At 46.9% G+C, this 21,605-nt stretch overlaps 1 protein-coding gene across 1 annotated transcript; it reads right to left on the bottom strand.

The window, feature by feature from the left end:
• Nucleotides 1-6,051: 6,051 nt before the first annotated feature.
• Pfdn2 (prefoldin 2) lies at nucleotides 6,052-19,932 on the bottom strand. Its single transcript, XM_077706131.1, has 3 exons — nucleotides 19,749-19,932; nucleotides 11,552-11,675; nucleotides 6,052-6,338 (listed from the first exon to the last, which is right to left on the bottom strand). Exons 1-3 carry the CDS (start codon nucleotides 19,904-19,906, stop codon nucleotides 6,150-6,152), a joined length of 471 nt encoding a protein of 156 aa, XP_077562257.1. The 5' UTR covers nucleotides 19,907-19,932; the 3' UTR covers nucleotides 6,052-6,149.
• Between the last annotated feature and the right edge of the window lie 1,673 nt (nucleotides 19,933-21,605).

A 21,605-nucleotide genomic window follows, 5' to 3' on the forward strand; every position in this document is an offset into this window, starting at 1 on the left:
CCCACATCTCCCTGCACTGCTACACTAACCATTTCACTTTGTGCGCCTAAATAAAAACGGGCTACTGTTGACTAGTTCACTTCAAGAGGTTATATCACGTCTGGTTTTAAGAAATTCGCAAATGCTCTCTGTACGTCGCAACAAAAAGCTTGCTTCCCCACATTTATCGTGTTATTGCAGTGGAGCCAGCTTGCCGTTAGCACTACTGGTTCCGTTGGACAAATGCGAATGCGGTACTCTTAATTAAAATCAGATGCGCTATCACGGCTTCGAGTAAACCGGAGTACAATGAGCCGATTGCATTTAGGCCCGCATAATAAAACAACTATGCTTCAGGTGCGATGCGAACACCTGAAACACCTGAAAGTCGAGCGCTGGTTGTGTGATATTGCTTGTTCTGCAGAAAACCCTAGAGATAGTTCGATGTGCCCGAAGCAACAAATTAGCATGTGTTTTGTATGAGAATCAACTTTGCAAAGCCAAATTATGTTTTAAAATGCACGCTGCAAGCAGTCAAGCTCGGGTAGGTGGCGCCCTCTCTCCGCACAAAAACTGATCACCTGTGGCGGGCAGAAACAAACACAGTCCAGCCGTGGTAAGGCATCTAGATGGCAGCGATGTGTTTATTCCCTCGAAAGTTTATTGAGGCATATGATCTAGACCGTATGGTATCATACTAATGCATACATATTAGTATAAAATTACGATGTAAGAACACTAGTAATGGTCGGTGCACAGCCCCACACAAGGAGAAAAGAATTCCTCTTTCCTTCTTTTGATTCATACAGCGTTGCCTCATTCTCCAAACGTTTAACACCTCCACAACTCCCACCCGTCACCCCTCAAATTCTTCCCATGTTCCAACAACCCAGTGTCTCCAAACACGCGTCGTATGCACCCTTCTTTAGACCAACGCAGACGACGATATCGAGAAACCCACCTACGTCTCAAATACACCCAGCGCTCTCACGCACGTTTGCTCCTACGCCTCCTCCTACTCCTCGTGTTAAACCCATGTCCTGGATGTCATCAGCCCGCACGGCTCTCTTCTCACTACTCACCATTCCCACCAACGATACCTCCGCCGCCGAAGAAACAGCCGTTGCCCTTGCCACCTGCTCCGAATACGTCGCCACCGTCACCGATTCAGGGGAAGGCTGTCGCAACTGCCGAATGGGACGCATCTCACCCCCAGCTGTGAAGCTCCCACTCTCGTCCCCCCCCCCCCCCCCCCCCCTCCCGAAATCCACCTGGTACTACTCTACTTGTCACATGGAAAGGCATAGTGAGAAAAATAAATTCCTCAGCACATGGCAGTGGGCTTTTACTTGTAGTCCTTGTGACCTCAATTCTGAATGCTAGAGTTCGCACCACCTTTTTGAGAGCTTTGCAATACGGCTTGACTGTCGCAGTCTATTGTCAAGCCACGTATTCATTAAGTATTCCGATTATTGTTGAGGCTAATTCAGTTGAAAAATTGTAGCTTGTCTATTTTTGTGTATATAAAATCGGACTTCTCACTATCAAACTTTGCTCAGCTTTGCCAATCTTTCCCGGCACAGCATATGCACTTGGCTGGGGCAGGCACACAATTTCTTGCCTAAATGAAACGGTTTTACAAACAGAAATATCTTGACCCTCGGCAAATGCGCACTGAATACTCACTGAGTATAGTAATTTCAAATTACCTGGAAGTGCTGCAACATGCAAACAGAAGCTTTCCGATGCTCTGCTTCCACGTTTGCAGCATGCTGAAAGAAAAAAAAGCGCACAGCGAAACCAACCTGGAAATACACCAGAACAGGACTTCCGCCAGGAACACCTACCCAGGTTCGGCTCTTTGTTAATCTTTTTCTCTGCCAGCGCACTACACATGAAGTGATTCTTGGTTCCTTCCTTGTCCAAAGCTTTTATTTGCACCATTTTCCTTCTCGAAAATTGCACACTAAAGCTGAACAAGGTTTTGTTACTTGTCCCTTTTATACTGTTTGTGCACTGTTTACACATGTTAGAAATATGCGCCAACCAGCCCAAATTTACACTGTACTGAATGACGGTGACATCAAAGAGAGGCAAAAAGCAAGAACACCCGTGTGTACGATATTTCGGCGCACGTTGAAGATCCCCAGGTGGTCAGAAAGTTAATCCGGAGCCCTCCACTACGGCACGCCTCATCGCCTGCGTTGCGTCGGCGCGTTAAACCCTACAATCAATCCATCAATGATAGCAAAGAGAGCACGAGGAGAAAATTGGAGGAAGGCACAGTGGAAGCACGAGGAAAGCAGAGTAGAGTAGGGAATAAAGTAACGTGTTCAGAGGCACAGTGGGAAGAAAAGCTCAGGATAGGCCCCTAGCCATTCGGCGCATTGCAAGAAGTGCAGTGGAATTCAGATAGGTTTCATGCTTTTCAGGGGCCCCAAGCTACAGCGTTACAGCAACAACAGCATGCCCAGCTAATACCGGCAAGCACAGACAGAGCAGACGACAGCAGTGAGTAATGGTGGCGCAGGTGGCGAGTGCGTGCAAAATTCAAGGACAGTCTACCTGAGATGACATTTCCGGCTTTGCAGAAAGGGCGGCCAGGCCCCTCATAAATTTTTATTTGCTCCATGTGCTGTGTGCCTACGGTGGCTAAGAGATGGCATTGGTGCCCCCGTTCCTGTCTGTTCAATACTGAAGCCGCCGGCCTAAAGGGACACGATGGATTAGAGAGCTTAGTATACAAACCATTTGAAGCAGCATCCGCAGTTGCTTAACACAGAAAATTCCAAAAGTGCAAAAATGGGAATCAACGCCTCATACACTTTTCTGCGCTGCAGTTTGTGACATCATGAATAGCGAATGACTGGCAAGGTGGGATTGGAGGGGCTTGTCAAAGCATTATTTAAACACGTACCAATACAGGGACATGTAAACACAAAAGAGATGTATGCGGGAACTTTTGCAGTGCACACGCTCTTTGAAAAATAGACAGACCTCAGCTAGAAAAAAATATGAAGTAGGATACTTTACCACAGGCAGTAGACTCTGTTTCAGTTTTGATTTTGTAGAAATGTATCGCCTTGTGGCACGAGCTCGGCCAACAGGTGGTGTGAGTAAATGCGAGAGCCTCCCATACCTTCTTACAACTAGTGCATATAGTATGTATGTATACACAACAGCCAGAAGCAAAGTTAGATTATTAGCATGATTGACTAGCTAGCTAACAGGACGTGACGGCTGCAAACTTCCTTGTCGGCCAATTCTGTGCATGTATTCTCTGCACATTTCTGCCGGGCAACAGCAAAACTTTGGAAGTTTTTTGAGGGGCAACATCCAGTGGCAGGGTTTGATGACTGGACACTGCCATACCAAGAAGGCTTGAAAAAGACCTTTTCTGATTGGTTTCCAATATTTGAGACAAAAGGGAAAGCCAGTCAGAACAGGCTTCCAGGAAGATGACGACGACTGAATAATTCAAAGTCGCGTCCCAGCTCGCTCTGGGTGCTTTGCGACGTTCGCTTCCACGGTCACGAAAAAATAGGTACCTGGCAGAGAAATTTCAGCCTGAATTAGTTATTTCTCAGCAAACAAGGCATTGTTGGCTGTCCAACAAGAGCCAAGAGAGCTACCAAATGCACAACTTTTCAGATAACATAACAAGCTAGTCAGCCTTTAGTGACCCTGTAACAAAGCCCGTAACTTTGTTCAAAGCATTGCACATGCTGCAGGAGGAGGCTGGGAGGAGTTTGCCACAGTGGCAATGCATAGTGCGAAAGCGGCGTGTGCCCCTTGAAGGACATTGGCATGCGAGCACCGTAGAACCAGTTGCACTGGGGGAATGTTCCACAGGGCGTATCAGGTGCTGTTACTTGACAGCCCGTTCCGATGTTCACTGCAGCTGTGTTCAGGTTCAGACTGATTTGAAGCCATATATCGCCACATTAAACGAAGCCTCAACAGCAAAATAAAGGTGATCCTGGTACACTGACCCCCTAAATAACAATGAGAAAGTCGCACACCTCTCAGCACTAGCATTTCGCCTCACCATTTACTTTGAACATGACCCAGTTGTGGTTTGGCAGAGTCTCCTCATCACACTTCACCAACTGTTCCAAGCTTGCCTAGCTCTTCCAGCATTTAACAGCTCTGTTGAAGCATCATTCTAACTCAACGCAACATCGGATGTAACAGCCCACAGCGCATATGGAGAGAGTACAGGATAAATGGATGTTCTTATTACTCCTTTCTTATTACTCCACAACAGCCCCTGATGAAATGCTGTTTAGGTGAACTGCTGATGTGATGCGCACACTCGCTAACCCTGCATGTGGTGTTCACATTCTCTCCTCCTCTAGCATGCCCGCCAATTGGTAGGCTGAAGAAGAATTCACAACAACAGGCCGCCTACCGTGAACACGAGTGCGCCCACCTGCCCCAGCACAGGGTTGGTCCTGAAAATGGTGTGACCACTGCTACTACACAAAGTGACTGTATTGTGCAGATCCACCAATGTGTGAGCGTAAGGTGGCCAGAAACAGGGAACACACTTCTGCAAAGAATGTCGTCCAAATACCCTGCTGCTGTGTTGCCAATATTTAACCACCTGTCGCCTCGCCTTCCCCGCACTTCTCTACGCCCCGTTCTTGTTAACCACATTTTAAGAAGGCGTTGTTTAAGGCTGCAACATCACATGCACCTTTGGAGGCGTAAATACACACGCACCGGCAACAGTAATGAAATAAAATGTGTCGAAGCAACTGAGCGGCTGTATGGAACTTGAGTGCAGAAGTTGCAAGGTTCAGAACAAACAAGGAACTTCTGCTAACCCCAGGCCTGTACTACAGTCGGCTCCCGTTAATACATCGATGTGGACCGGAAAAAATTTCGAATTAAGCAAAATTCCAACAAAACAATAAGAGAATTGCCATTACAACAAAACAATAAAAGAATTGCCATTAGTCCACATCACGTCTCCCTTCTTGATTTTGTTCAGAATCTTGACTTTCGTCGGCAATTTGAGTGTACGATACGAGTTGCCCCGATAGTTCAGACATTGCTAAATTAAAAAGCCTGAATCGTGCACTGGCGCTATACTCGGTTCCAACTCAAGAACGGCACCACCTCAGGTAGTGTATCACTCCGCCAAAGCACCGGACCCGTGACGTCAGTGCGCGCGCGTTTTGAAAGGGGTTTGCTATGTCTGCCTTGTCTCACGCAGTTTGTTTGTCGTCACTGGAGTCGTTTATAAGCATATTAAGTCCAAAAAATCACGGGAATGGCTCACGCCATGTTCAAAATATTCCCAGTAACGCCCTACTTGCGCCGCGCGGAGAAACATCCGGCTACGGTGATAAGGCACAGCGGCAACTTCCGGTGCCGTTCTTAAGTTGTCACCGAGTATAGTCTCAATTGACCTGCAGATTTGTTGACTGTGCGTTTCCCCAGGTGTGATGGCACCGACATAGTGCAGAGCATGGCTATGTTTTAGTACTTAAAGTTTTGGAGAAATGACGGTCACCTCGATGCTTTTTATTCAAAATATTCTCTAATTAACCAATCTAACTGTTGGTTGACACTCCCCTCGAGGCTTTCTATTTAAAATAACTTGCAATTAACCAACACTACTGGTCGTAGCTTCAAATTATTGAGCAATTTCTTCCATTGCATTGCATGTATAATTACCGGGACAGGCACATCCCTTTCAATTCACTGATAATTCCAATAAAGCGACTTTGAATTATCAGCTGTGATTCACGTGTAGACGCGACGAATAGCTTGTGGACAGAAAGAATAAGTGGCTTGTCAATGCACTCAGACCTTGTTTCTTTTCTTTTTTTAAGTATGTCATTTTAGCAAATATACACTGTACATATATTACCTTCCCATCAGATAATAACCAGCTGCTGCATTCATATAAATATGATTTTTATTGAGTAAAATAAAATAACTAGTGTGGCACCACGAGCAACAACTCAACAGCCCTTGTTCAAAGGCATCTCGACTGCACTGCGGCTCCACTTGCTTCACGCAATGCCTCACAGTTCCAAGCAGCTCTGGTAGTCAAGAAAGTGGAAGCGTCAGGCTGCAGTGTATTTCATAGGAAGCAAAAAATGGGGGGAAGTAAAAAAAGAAAGGGGTTGGGGAGGGGGTGACCGAGTGACCCTGTGTCACACTAAGACACCCGTCGCGGGGGCCGGTGCTGACTTGTCGCCCACGCCACTGCTGGCCCCGCCCGACTGCTGTGACCTGGCACTGGAGGACGTCCGAATCTGGATGTTGTGCTTCTCGCGATACTCGTTCACCTCCTGGCCTTTCTTCACAATCTTCTCGTTCATGGCGTCCACAGACTTGGAAAGCTGTGCGGAAGAGGGAGAGGAGAACACGGCATCCAGGATCACTTCAAAAAGGGAGGAAAATTGTGTCGCCAGGGGCACTCTTCGTGTCTAGCATGATGACAAAGGCGCGCTCGGACTATTCCTTCTTCCACGACTTGTCTGCAATCAAGCTGACAAAATTCTGAATAACACAACTGTCGATCGGCAACAGGCCACCCTTATAAGCAACATGGCTAGGCAGCACTGAAAAGATTACACAAAACTGTAGCAATGAAAAACAGCAAAACGATAAATTTCATGGCTGTTGTGGAGGACGAGTAGTTTCATTCCACACCTCAAATGAGATGAAAATGAAGACGCACTGAAAATCTTTATATAGGTAGCAAGGTATGTCTATAGCCTTAAAATAAGCCTTGCGCTGTTAAGACAAAAAATATAGCTTTCTGTTAGTGCTAGGCTGTGCACGAAATCTGTTAACATTAAAGGAGCACTGACACCAATTTTCGAAGTTAATGTTATTACACAGTTCGCTTCCTTTGCTAAACAGAATACCCTGGCTGAAATATGAGCGGCCTGCAACGCGAAGAACATACTTTGATTGGATTTCATTTATCGCATCGATGGAACAGCATGCAGAGCAGCACTCAGCAAATGGACATCAGCGTAACGTCATCCTGAGGTAGCCAAAAGAAGTGATGTGAACAGCGCTCGTCAAAAACTCGCGACGTCACTTCACACGCGCGGACCCGCGAGCGGCGACTGGGCGCCGCATTGCAAACGGGGGCACGTAGCCCGACCTACAGGCATGACCGCTGCCCAGAAAGGCACTGTTGGCAAAAATAAAGTGCCACACACGGGAAAGGAAGCGATAATATAGCCTGGAATTGCAATAGAAGTCGCCATCAGGACTTTTATTGAAAGCGGTCATCGAATTTCCACTGCAATGGTAGGCCTAGCACCTTCAGGCAGCTCAGCCGTTCAGCTCCGGAACAATGCCGTCACCGGCCCCCACAGTGTTTTGACGTCCGCACAAAGCGGTGAGGTCATGCCATGATTCTGTCACATGCACCTTCCGGGCCGAAAGCGGGGGAGATTGAAATGAACGATTTGCAGGCCGTTCAATGTAATTAAGTATTGCGCCCTGAAGTATTTAAAGTGCTGTGTCCGGTTCGCCAGACCATTAAGCATCAATAAAAGCAATAAAAAAGGATCATAAAATTTTCGTGTCAGTACTCCTTTAAAGGCACTCATCTCAAATCAGCTTTAAGGCGCAACCACATGCAACGTTTTGGCCGCGTCTTGCAACCGTCTGCGGCGCCTGGCGCCGACGCGGAACGGGCGTTGGAGAGGGCGAGCAACCACATGAGACGCGCGAAGAGCGCTTCTCCGATCCAAGTTGCCAGACTTACTTTGGTAAAGGCAGCATCGTTCTGTTTAAGTCATTCTTAATAAACTGAAGAATAATCAAAACTTCAACAAACAAAACACGTTAAATTGATGTTCTATTAAATAAAGTGCTAAAGAGCCGCCAAATAAAGAGCCGCCATGTTGCGTGCGGAGGGGGACCGGAAATTGAGGACAGCAACATCCGGCGCAGACGCCGAAAACGGACCGAATATCTGGGATGCGCAGACACCGGCGCTCCGAGCGCGCTGCTGTGTATTTGGTGGCGCGCGCTGAACGCGCGTCGCCGCGGACGGTCTCCAAACGCGACCAAAACGTCGCATGTGGTTGCGCCTTTAGTGGTCCATGTTTAGGCTTAGACCCTTTGTGGTCTGTTGTTGGGCCCTGTCCAGGCCGTCGTGGTCTGCTGTCGGGGTATGTGTTGGGGAAAGGCAAAGACGACACGCTTGTATAATGCAGTATCACCATCATTAGCTAGGAGAAGACAAAGTGGAATAAAGGCATTCTGAGCAGTGCCATATTCCCGGGTCCAGTTCCGCAACATTTGGTGCCCTGAAGGCCAAAAGGAACGGCCCAGTGGACTGCATGATGGCGCAGCGCTTCTCCAAGGCACGCAAGGCCTGGGGATCTCCTGCCTGGAAAACTTGATCTCCGGAGGCCTCGCCCTTCGACACTGCCTGCCATGGCCGGCTGCTCGACGCGCTTCACACCGACCACACGGAACACGGAAATGACATAGGTGACGTGGGCCAACTGCTAGTGCTCAAAGACACCGTCCGGGCACAGATTTCAGACCTCGTCATCGCGGCAGACCACGCATTGGAGCAGCCATCTGTGAAACAAAGTACACTGAAAACCCTTTATGAATGCGCACAACAAAAACAGATCAGCCTCGTGCAGCTTGACAATCAGATCAGAAACTTATTGGACTTGGAAGATTACCCAAAGGAATATGAAGAATCGGACGTATATCTCGCAACAATTACTTGAACTAATTTGCTGCTTCGTGAGAAATTATCGAAAAATGGCTACGTCTGCTCAAACCTGCAAGACAGTAAAGGCAAGCCTTGGTGGAGGCCCCTTCAAACCGACCCTAAAATTCCATCTCTTCGAACGCCGTCCAGCGTTCCACTCACCTCCAGTTGCCTTTGGTGAACTTTTAGTCCCCGCCAACGAATCAATGACGGCATAGCCCTGGAGACAACAACTGAGCTTCCAGCATGCGTCGTCCACTCTGCACTTGTGTCTCACAGTAGCCACTGAGTGAGTTCATACCGCAGGGAAATGAATAGCCCGGCAAACCAGGAACAGACCACCTCAGGTGTGTGGCTAGAGAGAAGGAGCAATCAGTTCTGGCTCCTCTGGATCCGACAGGTGCCATCGCAAACACCCCATTAAATCATCGCAGGGCAGAGACACCTAGGCACAGGGCCAGAGGACAACATATGACTGGCCAACCTGAGGGGCCACAACTAACTACACATGGATCTCAACAACAGAGGACACCGATTTTCACGAAGGAGCGGGATGCCAACTGCTGTTCACTCCTACCGACGGAAATGGCGACCTAATCACCAGAAAACACAGTCAGTCAAACGTTGCAGAGCACCTCAACCCAAGACCGCCCACTATCTAACTCCTACCCCGGAACCGCATTTTGTTGAACTTTCCTTGCCAGGGCTAAACAGAGCTGGGACATGGAAGCTTCATTACTCCTCAAAGCACCGATGGAAAAGGAAGCAACTCACGACTTGATACCGACCGGCTCAATGGATCACAACCAGGATGTTGAACTGGCCGATGCTCTATAAATAATATTTTTGTGGTGCTTCTTGCATGGTTCCTCGGCATGTCTTTATGCGCAGGAACCATGGTCACGGTCGGGAGGGTGTTGAGGAAAGGCGAAGACGACGAGCTTGTATATACAGTATCACCATCATTACCTAGGAGAAGGCGAAGTGGAATAAAGGTGTTCTGAGCAGTGCCATGGCCCCGGTTCCAGCTGCTCAACAGGATGCCCGACTTGGGTGTTCAAGGCTAAATTTTGCGGTTTTTCTCATTGTGATGCGCCCTCATTCTTTGCATAGATGATGCGCCATCTTGTGAGGGATAACTGAACTTTATTGGAGTTTTCTTCTTTTTGCACTAGGGTGCAGCACGAGGTTCAGTACGGGCCTTCTGGATTCCAGAGCATTTTCCAGTGCACGCTGTCCTACGGTGGTGCACTTAGCGGAGGCAATGATTACTTCAGTCAGGAAGAGAATTGCATGCCTACATCAGTTAGTGATGACAGTGATTCGACAGAAGCGAGTGATGAAGACCTCAACGGCGGTGGAGACAGCGCCATGCGGATGATTACTCAGTGAGCTGCGCATTTCATCAAAAGACGATGAAATGGTGGCAAAAGCTTTTTTCCTGGCATCTAGAGGTTTTATTGTCGATAGTTTTATTTGGAGGCGCACACAGCTGCAGAATCATGGCAAGAAAGAACAGCAAAACCTGCAGCACCACTGCAACCTTAAAGTCTTGTGGAGCCCCTTGTGCTATGGAGCACCTTGTGCTATGAAACACGCTCTCTGCACCCCCTCTCCCAACCACAATTTCTGCAAACAGACATTTCCAAGCTCGGGTAGCCAGCTTGGGAACGCGTGTGGGGCATGCAAAAAGAGGCCACAGTAAACAGCTATGCTCATGGTATTTGCACAGGATTTAGAGACAAGACTTCAATGACATTCAAGGACATTCAAGGCCCTACCAAGGAATTTTCAAGGGTGCATAGCAGCACAGGTCGCTGCTCACTTCTTTTCTTTTCACATGCCAAAGGTAAGTATTTGCTTAAAAAAAAAGCAGCATGTATCTATTCGATACAAATCCTTTTTTGGAGAACTCCAGACAGTGAGGAACTTCAATCAATACCTACTGCCACGCCGCTCCTCTAAGTTTCTGGGTTAACCCAGACAGAAGAGAAGGAGGAGGGAATGGATGAGTCCTTGACTCTGCCGCCTTCCCTCCATTACATCTTCCAAAATAAAATCCCCCAACAATTCCACGTAGAAGCCAAGTGCACTGTGTTCTTACACTCAGTCTTACTCATCTGTGTTAGTTTTTATTTAACCCTGGAGTGTCAGCACCATTCATTTTCGAGACATCCTGGACCATGCCTATGGTGGGGCATAGCGGCGGGAAAAGGAGAAATTATGAACGATAGAACACCATGATGAAAGCAGCCATTGTCAAACATGGGAAGGGGACCAGTGCTAGTTTCTCCCTCATCTGATGCGGAGATATCCAGTTCCACATGAGCCATCGTATAAAGCAGCACGCATAAACTCCGAAGCTGGCATTAAATTGTAAAAGCATGTTGTTGATCTGCAGTGCGCAGGAAACATGCTTACCAGCCATGCCAAGCGGGTCACATAATTAGGCTTCTTCATTGCCCCAAAAATCAAGTGTTTTCAAAGAAAAAAAAAATTCCACAACCTTCAAGGCTTTTGGCCGTTTTAGTGCTTGTGTTGTGTGCTCCTTTCTGGTATTCGTCCTCAGCACTGTTTATGTCCCTATGCCGCCCCTAAAAATTGAATTTTCAATTTCAAGGTCTTTCAAGCACTCATACGCCCCTTCCTCTAAGCGAAAAAGGCCAACCGGCTGCCCTAATTCACACACCTTCCAAGCAATAAACGATTAGAGGTTTCTCTTAAATGCTGCGAGCTAAAAGTACTCGCTGCTCTACCAGTCTGGCTTTCCCTTCATTCCCTCAAAAGCAACACTATAAATCTAGCAGGAGAAAAGGCTTCTCTACGCATGCTGAGAAACGAACCCACTCAACTCACGTTTTCTTTGTTCCGTTCAACTGCAGGCAGGATGTCCCGCACAGTCCTCTCCACCAGCACACCTCCCACCATTCGGTAACACCGCCGGTCACCGTCAACTTTCTGAAGGGCCTCAGAGACCAAGCTGCATGTAAAAAATTGAATGTACAACACAGTTCAGTCCCCTGCCGCTTCATCATGGTGCACAATGCGCTACCGGCTTGGAACACAATTCTGTCGGTTTATACACACGTACATTCTCAAGTCACGGCAATCTTGTTGTAGCCGTTATAAGTTACCCACCCCTTAACCCTTTCACTGTCACTGACGTACCGGTACAATTTCTCATTTCCCCGCTCGCAGTGTCACTGACGTGCCGGTACGTTCTCCATCATGCATTCAAAAATTTGCGCCATGGCGCCAAGCTGGCATGCCTGGACTGTTCGTGCCATCTGTCAAACCTTTCTAGTAGCTCGTATCTTAACTTGCAAACTCTCTTGCACAGTATATTGAAGAGCACGGAGCGACTGCGCCCACCCTTCGTTGCCGGGGGGCATGGTCGCCCCGAGCGCTGTACTCCGTCAGAATGAGTGACCATGCGGCACGCGTGGGATTATAGGTGCAAGGGTTGTTGTGCCATCCGCAACGAGTTTCTAGGTTTTTTTTTTAAATTCTGTTCGTGCGTCTGCTACGGCGTGCCAGGTTAGCCCAGCGCGCTGTTGCCTCTCCAATAGACCGAAACATGACTCAATTGCAGCTTTCGCTCGCTCACTGCGCCCTCACTTGCCGCTGTCAGCAGCAAACGAGGTTGCTGTATCAATGTTGTATCCTATTTTTATCTCTACCTGCCATCATGATTTTGCAACGTGCCATTTCTGCGCGTTATGTGGGCTGCTGACAGTGCTCCCTCCATGCGCGCGGTTACTTTCGGATGGCTGACCGCGCGAGGCTTGGACTACAGACAGGGGCGATGGTTCTTCCAATTTTGATCCAAATACAAGCCAAGCTCGGATTCGCATTCTGAGAGTTTCTCCTCAAAAAAAGGAAAGGGGGGGTTCCATAGCGTCAGATTCTGATGTTGAAACAGTGGGGTGGTTGCCCCGGAAGCGTGCACGGCTGGCAGAAAGGCGATTTCTTGCACACACTCTTTCGTTTCGATGCGTTAACTCTTTCGCTACCGCGCCTATCAAAATCGATCAATTTGATCGATACTTTTGGGAGCGCCTTTTCATAGCGTTCCAGGCGTTTCTCGAACAAGTAAAGCTGTTCGGAGTTAGATCAGAAAATGGCCTTTCAAAATCAGTTTTGTTTTCATTTTTGCAACGGAAACGTGATTTTTGACACGCTTTTGAATCACCTGGTTGTGGAAAAGGGGCGTGGTCATCGCGCCTCAAGGCTACCAACGAAGAATGCGTGCAACTCGTAATTACTCTGCACCAGCGCTTGTTTTTTGCTATCAGGGCGTGAATGGGGAACTAGCAAACGATTTTCAATCGTCAGCTTCAAGCTCTGACAGTAATAATCCCAGAAATCGGCTGAAAATGTCAAGCAGTGCCTGGTTGCAAAGCTACTTTATGATTTTAGGCAGTTTTATTGCCTTTGCGCAAGTTGTCCTAAGTACTCTGGTAGTTCTACTTACCCCAGGACCATTCCCAAACAGTTTACAACAGTTTCGGTTTCGTTTCTGCATCGCGAAATTCATATTTAGCGCAACTACGCAGTTACCCAACTTCAAGGCTAACTGCCATGGCGCCTGAAGCGTCCGCGACTGATCCTCGAACAAAGCACGCCGCTCCTCATTTCCCCCCACCCTAACCCGATTTCGGCGATAAGAACTTCAGATGCAAGTCAAAAGGTCACACCCAGTCGCCAGATATCTGTTCCGCCGAGGACAGCGCTTCAAACCGGCCTTACACTGCCAGCTGTTCGCCTTCCAGTTTCGTTTTCATGCGAGGGTATATCCGGGTGTCTAATGTTGCTGCTTAGTTGAACTGTCTATTCGGACGGAGTCTCTGATAAGTTTTTGTACTGTTTTATTTGAAAAATGTTAGGTGGCGCTGCAATAGAGGAGGCTCGTTGTGCTGATCTTTTTTAGCGCGTGACTGCTACTCGGCCAAAGATCGCAGGGGACGATTCTAGCTCATCGTACCTCATTTTTGCGAGCAAGGCTACAATTGCGAGTAAGAAGATGATAATAAAGCTCAGCTTTATGTTTTGAGAGATAACTGACCGTGAACGACAACAAACATCAGCCACGGCGTTCCGTTTTCAACTTCATGCATGTTTTTTTCTGCATCGCGTGCTTCTCCCAAATATTGTGCTCGCTGTAAATGCAAAGTCAGCCATTGACAAGATGTTTTTACGTTATGTGGGGGCAAATTGGTGCCTCTGATAACGTCAAACCGCCAGATTTATTCCAAGGAACCACCCAAAATTGCACAGTTTGAATTAGAGGTTGGGCTTCACCGCATGACACGAGCACCGTGCGTGCTAACATTTTTTTTATATATCTGAAAAACTGTTCCGCGCAAGTCGACATTTTTTTTAGGGTGTGTTTTTGAAATGTTTCCCTGCAAAATGTATATTCTAATTTTTTTCTACTACCGGTGGTTTGATATACACAACTCCTTTTTTATCATTTTTTTCGACAACTTGACAAAACTTTTGATTTTGATATTTTTTTTCACAACTATGATATATGAAAACCTTTAAAAAACTGGTGTTATTGGAAATTCAGTTAAATAATCTGCATTTTGTGCTCCTGCAATTAGTGCCTAAATAATTTTTTAGCAGAAAAAAAAATGTTTTCTTGGACCCCCCAAAATTGGTCAATTTTCTGCGGTAGCGAAAGAGTTAAGTTGTGGACGCTATTATAGTCAAATAAATCACTATGCCCCTTTCCTGGTATTCCGGAAACCAAGCCGACACTGGGGGTACGTCACGGCCACAAGCCCCCGAAAGTGAAAGGGTTAATAATGTGATAAGCAGTGGTACCACAATGAATCAAGAGTAGACAATGGAGTGGAATGGCACTCCACAGTCCGAACTGAGGAGCAAGATGAATGATCCAGCTTCTTGAGACTTCTCAGTTTCTCCTCTCCACGAGTACTGCTTCAAGTAATTACAATGCTAAAAGCATGCAGTTTCCAATTTCGCACCTGGAAGCCCCCTTCCAGCACTCGCAAGCACAGTAGCCTGCTTTCAAAAGCACACATTTGTTGCTACAGGGCATTACCACAATAGTGTAGAACAGCTTGAAGGAAGCATCACCACTTCAATTTACAGCAACTGCAAAAGCACAATGCCTAAGGATCTCCAACACTCAGTCATGGAAATCTTGAGCCATTTGCTCGACAGCAGTGGCTGCCTCCATTTGGCTGCGTCTAGGAAATGGACGTGGGCAGGGCATGTAATGCGAAGGCAAGATAACCGCTGGTCGTTAAGGGTAACAGTGTGGATCCCTAGAGAAGGCAAGCGCTGCAGGGGGCGGCAGAAAATTAGATGGGCAGATGAGATCAAGAAGTTTGCGGGGATAAATTGGTCACGGTTGGCACAGGACCGAGGTAATTGGAGAAGACTGGGAGAGGCCTTTGCCCTGCAGTGGGCGTAGATAGGCTGGTGATGATGATGATGGTGATGATGATAGCACTCCACCTTGTTTTATTAAGGCAACATGTTTCTTACAGGGTCCATGAAGACCAACTTTTCTGCATTTGAAAAGCTCCAACAGAACAGCACTCGTGCAATATAAAGTTCAAGTAAATAAGCTATATAAACAATTTTGGGCTTCAAGCCGATTGACCACGGTGGCCATTTCTTTGATGGAGGTGAGAAATGAAGCGTCTGTGTGGATGGACGTCAGCACGAAGGTGCAAAAGGGGCACTTCCAGAACTGCCTCCTTCCCTTCGCCCTTTCCCCCTCAAGACCAAATCCTGCTGACGCCCATGCCTGTGTGTCAAGATTTTAGCACTTGTTAAGGATCCCCAGATGGTTATAATGAATCAGCCACTCCCAACTATGATGCAAGTGTAGCTTTTGCATGTAAAACCCTTAAATTGTGTAAAGAAAAAGCTAGAAGTAAAAAAAAACCTCATAAAATTGTTGCAAGCTGCTCTGCTCCACCAGCTCCAATAAGCACACAACCACCAGGAACAAGTGACATAAAAAGGTATAATGGCTGGATTTACCACTATAAATGTCCAGTTAACCACATGCTACATGGCATTTGTGACAACAGCACAAAAGAAGACAAAGAATAACAAGAGAAAACACTACACGGCACTGTCTGAGTTTTTCTTTTGCTGTGCTGTGCTGTTGTTACCACAAACGCACACCAACTCGCCCAGTTTGCCGCACGTGTTAATGTCATTTCAAGTACAGAACTAAACTAGACTGCAGAACGTTTATTTACAAGTCTTTTTTTTTTTTCATGGTTGGGTGGTACTCCACTGGGGTCTTGTGGCCGCATGCAACAGCACCCAACATGGTCCAGCAGGGGTGGTACCGTTGGTCCAGCGCTCCAACGGCCTCTGCTGCTTGGCATGCCTGCTGAATCAGGCTGACCTGGTCTTCACTGTGGTCGCTGGCCCGCAGTGCCTCCCACTGCTCCACATTAGAGTTTCTGATTGGGGGCTGTTGCTGTATGGGCAGTTTATTGGCTCAAGGGCCACTTGGCCAAAAAGCCCCAAATACCAGGGTTTTGTATATTTTTTTTTTTTTTGGGGGGGGGGGGGGGGGTATACTTCTTTAGGTAAAATGGTTAAAAAATGGTGTAGGGGCCATTTCATTAAAAGCAAGCTATTGGTGTAGAGGACCATACTGCTAAGAACTAGAAGTGGTGAATAGAAATGCAGTTCAGCTTTCCGTGATTACGGGGAGAGCCCTCATCAGAGGAAGATCAGTGAAACAATTATGGTCGATACGAAATTGTTTGTAAAAATCCGACGCTAAATAAATACTCTAAAACAAGGCTGCATGCAAACATGAGATTGTCAGCAAGGAAATGTGCTGGGTGAATTGGGATGTGGTGCGTGTAGATTTCTGGAAAATGTTTGCGTCTGTCAGCGTCGTGTACTTTGCATTCAACAAGGATGTGAACAGTAAGTGCTTGTCCACATCTCGAACATTGTAGTCTTTGTGCGCCATTTAAAAGGTAAGAATATGTGCCGTGTGTGTGCCCTATACGTAACCTGAAAAGTGTAACTTCAATAGCTCTGTTCCGCTTGTCTGTTATGCATCTGCCTATTTTTGGTTTAATTACATGAAGTTTGTTCTGTCTGCGTGTCCCATTCTTCTTGCCATTGCTTGCGGAGTTTACGCCTGATGAGAGCCTTTAGATCAGTGTAAGGTATTGTCACGTCAACAGTATTGTCACAGTGGGTGGCGGCAGCTGCTTCTCTATCAGCTGATTCATTGCCAACTATTCCACAATGGCCGGGGACCCAGCAGATTGTAATTTGGAACCCCATGTAGTATGCACACATAATAGTCTTTAGGAGCTGGTTGAAATATGTATTTTTGTGGCTTTTACCAAACGATAAAGCCGTTACAACACTAAATGAGTCTGTGTATTTAACTGACATAGGTATTATGCTTTGTATTATGTCTTCAACGGCCATAGTAACACTGTATGCTTTTGCTGTGAATACACTTGCGTTTAGATTAATTGTTTTTGAGCAGGAGAAGTTTGGTCCAAATGCCGCACATGCGTTTCTGATTTTGGGGACAGCCGTTGTGCTTTGGCATTCCCATGTGGTGTGATAGGCCCTTTTTCGTGTCTAAACTTCGACTTTACTAAACAAGCACTTTTGGCTTCTACTTGGCATTTGCCTAAGTTGCTGCAGCACTAGTAAACACTAGGTTTTTTTTTAGCTTAGTGCTTAACAGCAACTTGGGAAGGAAATCTTGACAAGACAGTATGGAGGCCTCCAGGGCTTGATGTGTCAATCAGAAGTTCAACTGTGTATATAATAAGATCGCGAGAAGGCATTTTTTGTGGCACATGGCATTGCACAGTCAAACAGACAGTATGCTTTGAATGCTCATTGTTTTGTGAAAAAAGAAATTGGCGCAGCTTTCACTAGTGGTGCAAGGCTGAAGAAACAGCAGAGCTGGCACTCTTCTCCCTTCGCCCAAAACACGACTGTTGCATCACCATCATCATCAGCAGCAGCCCACTAGGTCCACTCGACCTCCAACCGCTCCTGTCTCATGCCGCTAGAGTCCATTCTTTGCCTCCGACTGTCCTTGTTTCTTCCCTCCATTGAGTAATTGGCCTTCCTCTTTTTCTAGACCTTGTTCTTGGTGTCCACTCTGTCACCCTGGTAGCCATTCGACCTAATTGTGTGGCCAGCCCAAGTCCATTTCTTTTTCCTCAACTGAACTATGATTCAGTTTGTCCTCTGATCCAGGAAGCTCGTTTCCTGTCTTTAAGTGTTACTCCAATCATTATTCGTTCATTGGCCCATTGAGGCGACCTAAGCTTGCTTTAAGTTTTTTAGTAAAACACCAAGTTTCCGCTCCATATGTCATCACCTCACATTTATTTCAGAACTTGCCCCTGACAGTTCTCTATGACTAGCAGGATCGGATCGCTTCGTCCCCAGGCTTTCACACCTGTCCCAAAGTGAACCGCGATGCGCTAGAACTCGCGGCCAAGTCTAAAGACAATGCCTGCGCTACAAACCCAAAAGAAATGATGTGCGCCTGGAATGTGATGATAGCTCAATTTGATAGCAGCCAGTTTCATAACGTGAGGGACCCAGGTTCAGTTCGGACCACAGGAAGCATTTTTTTCCCTTTCTAATTGGCTGCACATGTTATTGTTCCCCGCTGCCGCTAACCCCGTACCCCTCGGTCCTTTGGGATGGCCCAGTGGTTAGGTTGCCGGGTTCACAGTGTAAAGGTTCCGGGTTCAACTACAGGGACCTCCCTAACCACATTCTTTTTTTCTTGTGGCTTTGGGGTTTTTTGGTGCGACTAGCGGATTTGTGTTGGCCTAAACAGCTCTGCAGTTAAAAAATGGGTTCCACTAGCCCATCAGTGATCCTGCATCAGAGAAAGCTGTGATAAAGGGCTCCTTACACCAACAAGTTGACCGTGGCCACCCGCACACACCAAGATGGAGAAGCAGCGCAAGGTTTCGTAATACTGTAGAATGCTGTGATGTAATGTAACACTGGTTGCATGCTCAACCGCATGCTGTGCGACGGTCTGTGGTGTCATAGATGATGACATACAGTGAGCATTGCTCATGGATAAAACTTAAAGAGCGGAATGCTTTGCTACAACTGCAGAGACTGCCGCAAAGAACAACCACGTGGCATTTCAAGGGGTGAAACAGGCAATGGTGGAGGCCACCTCGGCATTAAAGGTTCACCCGAGGACTACAACGTAGTCATGTAGTGTTAGCAGCTCCGACCATTCAGTGAGAAGTTTTTGATGTAACTGTACAGTGTACAACAAATGCAGTCAACAAGCCCATTTTAACCACGGTGAGTCGACAGAGTCACATAAATTGCGGAGCAGCAATAACGATCAAGCTTCCCGAGCTCTCACTTTTTCCTCTCTTAAGAACTATACAACGTCCTTAATGCTGCTGCGTACATTTAATGAAAATGAATACTTGTCTTGTACAGCATGATCTCCCATTTATCAATGGTTTCAGAATAAGATAGACAAATTGGTTGCCCTCATATCGTGACCTAAAAAGACTACCTGAAACGGATTCCAAGCGCAATCTTTGGCTAAAAAGGAAGAAATGAACAGTTTGTGGTACAACAACTTCGGTACAGGGGTCGACACGACCTGTTTTTTCGATGTTGTCATTAATTCAACGTCAAACACAACCGCTGTGAACGAATACACCGCGACTGGCTGCGGTAGACACAAACACCTTCAGCCGTCTACACAGCAGTAGAGTATCGCAATAAAATTTCCCGGACAAACGAAACGCAACACCCACGTGATTCGTGGGGCACCACATTCGGCCACGCTTGGGGCCATCGAAGCGAACGCCCACGCGCGTCGAATTACAAGTATACCTGATCTTCAGGAGTGACCAGCAAAAATGAACTTCGGGCTGCGGAAATGCGAAAATTTTGTTGGTGCACTTCGACGAACTCGTGTGATTCGTGTAACGTTGGTGGGTTGAATTAAAAACGCGAGCTTGTGTCACCTGCAAGTGTCATGTGCACGCCGGTACGACAGCAGACTCACTTGTGCTCATTGAGGTCCATTTCCAGCTGAATCAGCTGCGCTGTCAGTGCACGCTGCTCTTGCCTTAACTGGTTAAAACCGTCCACAATGCTTTGTTCCTGAGCTTGGCGCTTCATTTCGTCGCGCTTTGACGATTTCTTTTCTCCTTCGGCCGCCATGACTGCTAAGGCAATGTGAAAGAAGAGATCAGCAAGGCGTGGTTTCGCATTAATAGACGGAAGCCATTAACCGTTATCAACAAGTACTAAAAACAAAAGAACTAGTTTTATTGCTATTGTTTAGTGAAAACTTTACTGCGATTACAGTTAAACTACCTCAGTATTTAAATAACGTCACTCTTGTTCAGTTATTCGAGTACAGATGTCGCTGCCTCCCACAGAGGCAGACATAACATAGCGTTGGTCGTTTCCATGGTTTCCACGAGCGGGAACTTGGAATGGGTTTCCCTTTCATCGTTTCACCTGAGTCAGGCCTGAATGTATTCTAATATCCGCGTCAATTTAGAACATGCCATATTATGATTGCAATGGAGAATAAACATCTTTATTTGCACCTGTAAGCCCTCGTGTGGTCCTGTGTTTCTGCTTTGACTGTGTTGTTGGTTAGTTTTATAATGAATTCTTTCTATCCATTCCATACACTTAATGATCCGTTAGCGAGGTGTTGGTAATACGTTTTACACTTGTTGTTATCCCTTCTATGCTATTAAGAAATGTGACACGTATAACATAACATTGTTGAAATTTCGGAATAGTTCGAAGTCTGCGCACGTACGGCAAGGATGCTATGAAAATTTGTTCGTATATCGGAAATTCGTCTCAAGCAAAAGTCCCCCCCCCCCCCCCCTTTTTTTTTTTGCATTGAGGACGTTTCAAAAGTGTTGTTCGTCCTAACCGGGTTCGTCTTACCCGGAGTCTACGGTATATGCGTTCTGTGTCTCACCTCATCCTCTTCTGTTAGTGCTGTACAGGCGCGACTACAAGATAGAGGACAGAAGCTTAAGCACACCTTAAATGGCTGCAATTATCCAGCAACTTGATATTTCTCGCGAGGAGGAGCGAAACTTTATTTGATAAGAATAAAAAAGTTATAGCCTGTGGGCCTCCGCACTGGTGCAGTCCCTAGCTGTTCCGAGATCCCATTGGTCGAAGCCCAGTAGCCGCTGGTATTCCGCAGATGCAAAGTCACTATAGACTCCTCAAACGACCAGACTACGACTTTGAGTAGATATATGCGATATTAAAGTTTCAATATCGAGTGGCAGGCGCTCCAATGTGGGTAATATTCTCGTATATATGCCCAACACAACCAAGTTCGAGTATCTTATGACCGACTGCATCACAAAACAGCTCAAGCGTAGTGCAGCATCGTCACGCAATGTGAGCGTCAAATATCGAGTATCTTACGACCTACTGCATCACATAACACCTCAAGCGTAGTGCAGCATGGTCACTTGTCAGAGTTGCAATGTGAGCGCCAAATGCGACCAACATTTGTACCATATATAGGCGCCGGGAGAGGGCCGGCATTTCCCGTAAAGTAACTGAGCCCCCCCTCCCCCCGGCGATGCTTTTGCCGGCATCACATTTTGCGGCATCTTTGGCGTAGTCTTTCCAATTTCCGGTCATGGTCTTCGCAGCCTCTTTCTCTGTTTCGCCGATGCCGAACACTAGGATGTCGTCCGCGACGCAGATAACTCCACCGAGCCCGAAGTCTGTTCTGAAAAATTTCACTACTCACAGCAAGTCCAAAGGGTAGGCGAAGCCATCGATAACGTCCTTGAGGTGTTTGAAAGGTTTTCGTGAAGCTTTATTCCTCATCCACAGAACATTGCCAGGAGCCCCCTCGCAGGTCAAG

Source organism: Haemaphysalis longicornis, unplaced genomic scaffold, assembly GCF_048455015.1.
Source record: "Haemaphysalis longicornis isolate Haplotype H1 unplaced genomic scaffold, Haemaphysalis longicornis Haplotype H1 scaffold_4, whole genome shotgun sequence".
In the NCBI taxonomy this organism is placed as follows: Eukaryota; Metazoa; Arthropoda; class Arachnida; order Ixodida; family Ixodidae; genus Haemaphysalis; species Haemaphysalis longicornis.